The sequence below is a fragment of the Ceratotherium simum genome, chromosome 3, assembly GCF_057802395.1.
Source record: "Ceratotherium simum simum isolate JZ-2026a chromosome 3, ASM5780239v1, whole genome shotgun sequence".
In the NCBI taxonomy this organism is placed as follows: Eukaryota; Metazoa; Chordata; class Mammalia; order Perissodactyla; family Rhinocerotidae; genus Ceratotherium; species Ceratotherium simum.
In genome coordinates this window covers 41,503,731-41,513,468 of record NC_141902.1, presented here as the reverse complement: position 1 = coordinate 41,513,468, position 9,738 = coordinate 41,503,731, and the positions used below count along the sequence as shown (strand labels likewise).

At 54.4% G+C, this 9,738-nt stretch overlaps 2 protein-coding genes across 4 annotated transcripts in view; one reads left to right on the top strand and one right to left on the bottom strand.

The window, feature by feature from the left end:
- DUOXA1 (dual oxidase maturation factor 1) overlaps positions 1 to 6,132 on the top strand; it is an 11,612-nt gene extending 5,480 nt beyond the window's left edge. For 2 of the 3 annotated variants that reach the window (XM_087426750.1, XM_087426758.1), the window contains exons 3-8: positions 1,934 to 2,110; positions 2,443 to 2,500; positions 3,193 to 3,327; positions 3,582 to 3,792; positions 4,041 to 4,258; positions 4,669 to 6,132. In XM_087426750.1, coding sequence (XP_087282876.1) covers positions 1,964 to 2,110; positions 2,443 to 2,500; positions 3,193 to 3,327; positions 3,582 to 3,792; positions 4,041 to 4,258; positions 4,669 to 4,925 — 1,026 coding nt within the window. In that variant the 5' untranslated portion in view covers positions 1,934 to 1,963 and the 3' untranslated portion in view covers positions 4,926 to 6,132. The remainder of the gene's footprint in view (positions 1 to 1,933; positions 2,111 to 2,442; positions 2,501 to 3,192; positions 3,328 to 3,581; positions 3,793 to 4,040; positions 4,259 to 4,668) is intronic. The other variant, XM_087426743.1, reaches the window with a different exon arrangement.
- Positions 5,980 to 9,695, bottom strand: DUOXA2 (dual oxidase maturation factor 2). The gene is made up of 6 exons (XM_004421521.3): positions 9,266 to 9,695; positions 8,108 to 8,165; positions 7,703 to 7,837; positions 7,245 to 7,458; positions 6,704 to 6,918; positions 5,980 to 6,343 (listed from the first exon to the last, which is right to left on the bottom strand). The coding sequence occupies exons 1-6, from the start codon at positions 9,410 to 9,412 to the stop codon at positions 6,150 to 6,152; spliced, it is 963 nt and encodes a 320-aa protein (XP_004421578.1). The 5' UTR covers positions 9,413 to 9,695; the 3' UTR covers positions 5,980 to 6,149.
- Between the last annotated feature and the right edge of the window lie 43 nt (positions 9,696 to 9,738).

Genomic DNA, 9,738 nt, shown 5'->3' with positions numbered 1-9,738 from the left:
ACTTCAAAAACAAGTATCTGCAATATAAGGAAATACTAATAGTATAATGTATTTTGGTCAGGGTCACATATTAGCATCATTCCTGTATTTATTATAAAGGAAGGTTATAAAATATTTTACAGGAGTGGCTCATCTCTATTAAGACCAAGGACCAGGGAGGTTGTCATTTGCCTGTCCAATGTTATAAAATTAGTCAGTGAAGAACCGGGACTAGACCCAGAACTGATTCCAGCCCAGGGTTCTCTCCAAGGATTGGAGGAAGAGATAAATGGAGTAACGAAATACCTGCTCCTTCCCAACCTAGTCGCTTCCGTTTATTGACATTACTCTGTTTCAGGTACTATTCTTAGCACTTTACATACACAATCTCGTTTCATACTCACAATGACCCTATGAAGTAAACATTATTATCATCCCTATTTTTAATAAAACTGAGTCTCAGAGAAAGACAAATACAGTATGATTTCACTCATATGTGGAAGATAAACAAACAAACACATAGATAAGGAGAACAGATTAGTGGTTACCAGAGAAGAGGGTGAGGGGAGGGTGAAAGGGGTAAAGGGGCACATACGTATGGTGACAGATAAAAACTGGATTGTTGGTGGTGAACAGGATGCAGTCTATACAGAAATTGAAATATAGTGATGTACACCTGAAATTTACACAATGTTGTAAGCCAATAAGACCCCAATAAAAAAAAAAAAACCCCAAGTCTCTGTAGATAGGGGTCAACTAACTTGCAAGAGGCAGAGACAGAATTCAAACACAGAGCTGCTTAACTCCAACGCTTTTTCTTTCACTATATCGCTTAACAAGACACTACCTGGTCAGACTATAAATTATGGATCCTCCTGGGCAAACCAGCGCCCCAGGACAGATCACACTCAGGGAAATGAGCAGGGCTGAGATCATGTAAGATGCTTTTTTTTTTCCTTCACATTTTGACATCTCTGAAATTGAGGTGCATCTTACCAACAATGGCTGTCATGGTTTAATTGGCAGGGTTTTCTTTCTTTCTTTCTTTGTGGTGCATAAAATAATAGCATATCTTCCATTCTGTCTGGATTTAAGAAAACACAGTAAGTTCAGGTACCATTTCCTCAATATCCTGTCTGCAAAGGGACAAACTAGAGCCAAACTAGCTCTGAGATCAGGGGACAGGCAGAGAAGAGCTAAGCCAGGGTTTGAGCTGAAACAAGGCCCAAGAATTTGAGTCCAGGAGGAAGGCTGCTGTTGATGATGTGTGGGGTAGAAGGACATCTGGCCCCAGCACTGTGCCTGGTGGAGGGCAGATGCTCCTTCAGCGCTTACTAAGTGGAGCTCAGTTCAGCTCGATTGTTCTGGAGTTGCCAGAGCAGGAGCCAGCGTGCTTGAGAAAGCTGGACAGACCAGTGTAGGCAGTACCAGGTCTGTGAATCAGCCTGCTGATAATGTAGTTGGATTATATACTTAGCAGAGCTATCTGGCCTTTGTTCCTTTGGGCCCTGAGGAGGAAAGCCAATCTTTTTGTAATTTGTACCATCTTCCAGCCTTATGCCTTCAAGTAATAGTAAATATAGCCCTTTTTATGTTCTGTGATCTGTCTGCTTGTGCCAGAGGCCAGAGGGAGATAAAAGAGAATTATATTTCTTAAGATAGTCCCAGAGGAAGCATAGAAGCCTCGAGGGTAGTGGTGGCACAATTTAGGGGACCTGGGGGTTAGGAAGGGAGCATGGGGTAGCAGAGACTGATTGCCAAGACCCTCATTCTCTCATGGACAAAACATAGGGAGATGGATGGCTGAGGGGCAGTGGAATAGCAGTAACAGTGGAGTCTGGGGAGCTCCAGAGAAGAGGGGCGTGCTCTGGTTATTCTCTGCTATACCTCCAGCACCAAGAACAGTGCCTGGTGCATAGAGAGCGCTCAGTAAACAACTATTTTTGTTGCACAGCATCCACCTCCCCCATACACCTCTACCAAAATGGCTGCTTTCGGACACACATTCCCCTTCTACCCTGGCCCCAAGCCGACCTTCCCAATGGACACCACCTCGGCCATCATCATCACCATCTTTCTGACTGCACTGGTCACCTTCATCATCATCCTGCCTGGCATTCGGGGCAAGATGGTGAGAAACAAACCCAGCCCTGGAGACCCCAGCCCCAGAGAGACCTTGGCCTTGAAGTGAGGGGGCCAGACTCTCTGACTATAACCAGACTCAGAAAAGAGACTCCAGTCCTGAGACCACACCATCCAGACCAGACCACCAGCAGAGAGCTCCCCACTCAGGGACTCAACAGATAATTCTCCAGCACCTGTTACATGCCAGGCACTCTGATCTCAATTGACCGAGTGACCTCGGCTTTGGAACCCCCTCCCCAAGTCTGAAAAGAGGAAAGGTGGCCTTGAAGGAGGGCGTTCCTTCCTAAACGCCCCCCCCCCCCCCCCCCGGTGACTCAGAGGCTGTTCTGGCTGCTGCGCATGGTGACCAGCTTATTCATCGGGGCCCTGATCCTGGGTGAGTGTGAAGCACAGCTGACTTGAGCAGCTGCCTCCATCCCATCTAGTTCCTCAGCAGCCGGCCTCTCCTCTCCTTGCTGCCCCACAGCAGCCTCTGCTTCAGGGTAGGCTTCCAGCCCCTGCTCACATGCCTACCTCACTGTGGCCTTATCCCGTCACTCCTACCCTTGCCCTGAGGGATGCGGGCCCCTGGAAACCATGCTGGATGCATCTTGACAACCTTCCTAACATTTTTATTCAGAGGAAAGCAGGTCAAAATGAATGTCTGTGGGGAGAGGGCCTCTGGAGACTGGAGGGGGGAAACGGAGGAGGGCTGTTTGCTTTGCTTTGGGGCTTAGGCAATAGGAGATTTGCAAAGTCTGGATGTTGAAGCTATCTGTGTTTGCTCAGCACAGTTTATTATGTTAATGTTTCCTCCCTCAGCTGCCTGAGTAGCTGTCCCTAAGTGGGGTGGAGGGGGAGAGGGAAAGGGTAAGAGGAGTATGACCAAGGGAAATCTTGGATTCTGACCCATTTATTCATCCCAGACATATTGTTGGCAAACTTACTATGAGCCAGACCCTTGGCCAGTTAATGGTTATACAATTATGAGCAAAACAGACATGGTCCCCTTGTAGCTCTCCCTCTGACTTGAACCCAGCAATGCCCAGACCTCCCTGAGTTCCCATATGTCCAACTCCCCAACCCTAGCCGTGATTTTCAGTTCCAAGTGGTCTGTGGGCCAGGTCAGCACCAACACGTCATACAAGGCCTTCAGTTCTGAGTGGATCAGCGCCGAGGTGGGGCTGCAGATTGGGCTGGGAGGAGTCAACATCACGCTCACAGGTGAGAGAGGGCTCTTACCTGTGAGGGAGGGGAAGGCTCTGCTCTGTGTCTTTGGGATCTATGGTCGGTTTGGTCTAAAGAGCTACAGGATCGGTGGATGGTAGGAAGGGAAATTCCCAACAATTCCTTGGAAGCTGCCTTCTCTCAACTGAGACCAGCTCCTGTCCCTCTGCCCAGCGTGGTAAGCCCCTACCCAGGCAAATGCCCACTCTGGTCCGTGAGTCCCTGCTGAGCACAGCTGCCCCATTCCCCAGGGACCCCAGGGCAGCTTAATGAGACCATCAATTACAATGAGGAGTTCACCTGGCGCCTGGGCGAGAACTATGCTGAGGAGTACGCAAAGGCACTGGAGAAGGGGCTCCCGGACCCTGTGCTCTACCTGGCTGAGAAGTTCACTCCGAACAGCCCATGTGGCCTGCATAGCCAGTACCGCCTGGCAGGACACTACACCTCGGCCATTCTGTGGTGAGTGTGGGACGGAGGCCTTGCTGGCCTAGACCCAGGAGCAGGGTTTCTACCCATCTCTCCTCCACTCGTGTGGAGATCGCTGGTAGGAAAGGCTGGGACCAGTCACCATGGTGCTTGGTTGGGAAGCCCACAGGCAGGAATCCCTACCTCACATCTTTGAGGTGTCCTTGGGTCCCTGAGCCTCCACCTGGGCCCCTCCAGATAGAAGTGCCCAGGCCAGCTTTCACCCAGTCTTGACTCTCCAGGGTGGCATTCCTCTGCTGGCTGCTGGCCAATGTGATGCTGTCCATGCCCGTGCTTGTCTACGGTGGCCACATGCTGCTGGCCACGGGCATCTTCCAGCTGTCGGGACTGCTCTTCTTCTCCATGGCCACGTCCCTCACCCCACCCTGTCCCCTGCACCTGGGCACTGCTACGCTGCACACTCACCGTGGGCCTGCCTTCTGGATCACGTTGGCCACAGGTGAAGCCCAGCCCTGAAGACGGGCACTGAAGAGCTCAGAGCCAGGGAGCATCATGTTGGTGGGGTGGAGGGTCTGCCTCTGGAGGCCAGGATGCCTTTGCCCTCTTTAAAGCCCCATCCCTCTTCTCCCTCATCTCTAGGCTTTCTCTCCCCAGTTCTGCTCCCCCCATCTTATGTGCCTACTCCCCTGTGTCTGCTCTCTGTCTCTGTCATGTCCCTCATCCCCTAGCTCTCTCTTCACCCAGCTTGTTCCCAAATCTTCCGATCTCATGTCCCTCCCCACTTCCCCTAAACACTCTTCTCTGTGTCCCCCACTCCTAGAACACCTCGATGTCCCTGCTTCACGTAGCCTTAAATTGCCCTGCAGTTTCATTCTCCTCTCACTAAGGCACTTGTCACCTCATCCCCAGGACTGCTGTGTGTGCTGCTGGGTCTGGCCGTGGTGGTGGCCCACTGGATGCAGCCCCACAGGCTGAAGGCTTTCTTCAACCAGAGTGGGGGAGACAGCTCTGTGCTGGAGTGGATTCCTGAAGAAGGGGGACTCCTGAGCCCCCGCTACCGGTCCACAGCTGAGAGTCCCGAGCCCCTGGACATTCCTCTGTCAGGGGCTTCCTCCGAGACGTGCTGTAAGGAGGAGTACCCAGGAGAGCCTGACTGTGCCCTATAAGCTTCCTCTCCTTGGTGGCCACCCGGACTTCCATCTGGCTCCAGACCTCATTGGAGCCCCATATACCCACCAGAACTGCCTGCAGGATGGGTTGTATCAGGCCCCCAGCCCCAATCTGTAGGTGGAGTAGAAAAAAGAGGCTCTACCTATTGATGTTAAAAAACAAAACAAAAGCCCTAAGGTGTGCACAGACATTAGGGCTGCCCATACACCCTGTGGCCATGGTGAGGCCAAGCAGGGGCTCCCCTGTTTCTGCACAGCAACCTTGCCTTCCCTTGATGCTTTGCCTCTTCAAGGTGCCATTTACTGAAACTCAACTTCACCCACATAATGACGTGCATGTGTGGGGTTACGATGTGATTTTCCTCTGGTTCCCCTCATCCCTCTGCACCTCTCATCTTCCTTTTTCCTGGATCCATTTTGTTCTCTACTTCTCCAGCTTGTATCACCTCTCCATACAATGAAAGACAGCACTGGGAGGGAGAAGAAACCAAACTTCTCATCCCAGGTCTGATAGTAATGAACTGTGTCACATTCTCTTTGAGCTTTAGTTCTCAAATTTGCAGAATAAGATTGTAGGACTGACCAAGGACCTAAAAAAAATCCCAGGATTTACATTTTTATGCCTTGCTGACATCTACCTTGGGCCTCAGACTCCACCCTTTAGTGAATAAACTCCAAAACGCCATTCCTTCCTAGCCCACTCAGCTAGGCCAGCAGAAGGGATCCCACTGGGCCAGTGGGAGGGTGACCTGCCTGGTCACTACAACCCATCACGCACCCTGAACGGCTCAAGATGCTGGCTCCCGTCGGTTTCCCTCTGGGCTCACTAGAGGGCGCCCCTCTCCCAGAGCCTTTCCCGGGTTACTCTGAATTCTCCAGACCGAGAGAATCCGGGATCGTGACGAAGCAGAGGAAGAGTGTATTAGGCTGCCTCCAGCCGGGCGAAGTCTCCCGACGGTGCGTAGCCCCTGGGAGCCTGGAGAAGCCATGGAAATTAATGGGGAAAAAAGTTTTTTTTTTTAAAAAAAGGAAAAAAGAATTTATTTACAGCTCACCCTGGGAGACTCCCAGGTGCAGGAGGGACATCTGAGACCGTCCGCCTTCCCCTCGGTGGCGGCAGCGCAGTGCCTTCCCGCAGCTCCCCCGGCCCACGCCCGGCGGGCACTGCTTCCCGGCCTGAGGGGGACCGAGGCGGGGTAGGAGACCAAGGTTGACTCCTCTTCACAGATTAGTACTGATTGTTAAATCCGAGGTCTCGAATTGCTTACGCAGTGGGTTTTTGAGGACGAGAGGCGAGCTCCCTTTCGCCTGGCTACCGTAGTGCTCGACGCTTTGGTCCAAGAAGATGCGAAGAGCTCTGGGCCGAGCGTAGTGCAGACTCACCACCGCCCCTCCGAGGAGGAGGCACAGGATGCCTGCGGCGGCGTGGATGGAAGGAAAGGGGGCGGTCAGGGCTCCGGGACAGAACCCGGCCTGCCCCCCTCCATCTATTGGAGGCTACCCGTCACATGTGCTCCCCCGAGACACACATACACGCACCTCAGAAAGACCTCTAATCAGGATTACACGATACACGGGTTCGCGTGCTAACTGGTGCAAGATCCGAACCCCTCCCCTCATCTGTAAAATGGGCATAACAGTGCCTGCCTCTACGAACTACTGAGAGGGGCAAATCAGATGATATGCGTGAACTCATTTTGTAAACTGGAAAGCGCACGCCGGTATAAAGCCCGTCCCCACCCCCAGCCGTCCGGAGCCGTCTCCTCAGTCCTCACCGGTGGCCAGCGTGATCCAAAAGGCGGCACCGTAGTGAGTAGTGAGCGCCGAGGAGCCGAGGTGGAGCGGGCAGAGCGGCACAGTGGAGATGGTGGCGAAGGCGAAGACAGAGAAGAGCTCGAAGGCGCCGGTGATCAGGAGACCCAGGCCTCCATAGAGCGGGACCGGCATGGAGAGCAGCGCGTTGGAGATGATCCAGAGGCAGAACGCCATCCTGCGGGGGGAGGGACCAGCTGCGCTGGGAGCCGGATTCTCTCAGCCCGCCTGGGTTCCCACAGCCGTGCTTCTTCTATGTCGCTACCCCAGAACAAAAGCTCGGGGCTGGGGTGGCGGAGGCGCAGAGGAACCCCCAAGGGGATAGCCGGGTCCCAGCGGCTGCTAGGTCTTTACGGATTCCGACGGTCTGTGCGGACCTCGTAACCTTCTGACCTGCGAAGCAGTAATTCTCACCTCGCCTCTAACTGCAGCTCGTATCCTCCAGCTCATAGCCTCCTCACACACACACACACGCACACACATGCTGCCTCCCCCAGCGCTCACCACAGCGTGGCCTTGGCGTAGTGTCCCGCCAGGCGGTACTGGCGGTGGAGCCCGCAGGGGCTGCTCGGGGTGAACTTCTCCGCCAAGTAGAGAACTGGATCCGGCAACCCCTTTTCCAGTGCCTCCGCGTACTTCGCGGCATAGTTCTCGCCGAAACGCCAGGTGAAAAACTCGTTGTAGTCGATGGTCTCGTTCAGCTGCTGCACTGGGGTCCCTGCGGAGGGCGGCGGGGTCATGGAGCTGCGCACAGCCCCGACCAGGCAACTAAATGGATTCAGACAGAAAGTGGGGGTGCGAGAGAAATGGGTTTCACGGTGGCTGGGGAAAACATAAATCCATGAGGACCAAAAGCTATTTGAGCCTGTGAGATCTAAGAGATCCTCCCGCTGCCCCCGCCACACTCCCCCAACCATGGGGTCTGCCAACCCCAGAAGTTCACTTCGCCCCAGCCCCCTCACCTGTGAGTGTAATATTAACTCCATCCAGGCCCACATGCAAACCGATGTGCGCTTGCACGCGCGCTGTGCTGAAGGCCTTGTAGGATGTGTTGGTGCTCACCCTACCCACCGACCACTCTGCGCTGAAGTGCAGGGCTGTGGGGAGAGGCAACGGTGGGCGGTGGTGGTCAGGGAGAGGACTGGGGAGATAGAATTGGGAGAGTGGGGCACTGTACAGAGAGATGAAGGGGCTAGGGGTCCAATGTGGTATATATGGTAAGGGCAGAAGAGTGGGCACTAGAAAGAGCTAGAGAATGGGAAGAGGGAGGAGGAAACTAAGCCCAGTTCTCCATTTTCCCAGGTGCCCTCTGCCCACCTCCTTCCTCACCCCAGGTCCGCTCCCAATCGGCTGCGCCACACACTCACCCACAGTTTCTGCGCCTATGAACAGACTGAGAAGAACTCTCACCAACCAGAACCAGCGCTGCAGGAACAGGCACCTGGGTCACGCCTGGGTACTGCCCAACCAGAGTCCCCAAGACCTCCCTTGACCCCATGCCACCCAGATCTTTAGTGCCCCTGGAACTGCCCCCTCTTGCCCCACACCTTTTTCCCAGGTACATTCTTGACCTTTTGAGGCTGAAGTCAGGCTTGTTTTTCCTGCAAGTCCTTCTGAGCCACTGGTGTTGCCAATGTTTTTCTGGCCATGCGCTTCCGCCACCCCAGCCCCATTTCCCAGTCTACCCTGCAACCAGACTGTTTTTGCCTGGTGCCCTCCCACCACCTTAACTCCCTCAACTATCTGGCTCCTGGTCCAGGTCCCACCTACTGCTCGGGTCACCGCTGTGGTGAGGCTCAGTGAGTCCAGAAGTACTAGGCAGGCAGGGGTCACCTCCCCCAGGAGAGAGAGGCCCCAGGCTCTGGTATCCAAGTAGAAGAGGTGGGAACACAGCCTAGGTGCACCAGTTACCCAGGAAACCGACACAGATCAAGACTCAGGGTGGCTAGGTCCTCTTACACTTGAAAAACAGACAACTTATGTTCTAGGAGAGAAGGGACTCTAAGGACAAGTACCCAGTCTGCTACAACTTTGAATCCTGTGCCAGAGTCTCTGAGTCCTTAGGTTGGAAGCACCCATACACATGTGTCTCAACCCAGTGCATAGGTGAAACACAGCAGTCTGAACTCCTAGTTTCTGTTCTCTTGGTCTGAAGGTCATCACCCAGAAGGCAGGATGGGAGTGGAGCTGCTGTCTGGGGAGAGGCCGGAGGCCCCCACAACACATGAAGACCAGAATCGGCCCCAGGCTTAGTGGGCTGGGCACTCACTCTCTGCAGCATCCTCCTGAATGATCCAGCTGGGGTCAGTCTCTAGGATGTCTTTATGGGACCTCTCCCTGTCCTTGGGAAGGGTTTGCTTGCTGCCAGACTTCTGGGTCTGCTCCACCTATGCTCATCTGGTTCACTGCTTCAGTTTGACTATTCATGGGGGCCCCTGCCGCAGTCTTACCTGTCCTGGGTCCTCCAGAGACAAGCTGCCCAGACACCCTCCACCCCCAGACCTGAGCTCCTAGCACCCCCTTACCGAGTGGCCACGAATCCCAGGCAAGATGAGCAGGAAGCTGGCGGCCAAGGCCAAGAACACCAGAATGACGATGAGCAGCGGGACACTGAAGCCGGCAGCATGCCGGGGCTGGGGGTAGAAAGGCAGCACGCCATTCCACAGAGTCATGCTGCCACACGGCTGAGCGCTGCGCGCGGGTGGGCTGGCAAGGGGGAGAGCTGAGTCTGCTCAAGCAGGGAGAGCGCGTCCCTGGCGTCCAAGGCCTGGATGCACTTCTCTTTATCCCGCCCCCTGCGTGCGAGGACAGGACTCGATGGGCTGGTCAAGTCTAAGGCCCTCGGCTCGCCCCTGAGAGGCTAGCCCCTGAGAAGCGCAGCGGCTGGCTGCCCTCAAGTGCCCTGGGTTGGCCTGGGCGGAGTCGGATAGGCGGGAGAGCAGAATTATTTCTCACTGGTTGTAGCCAGTTACTTTCGCAGTCCGCGAGTTCGCTCTGC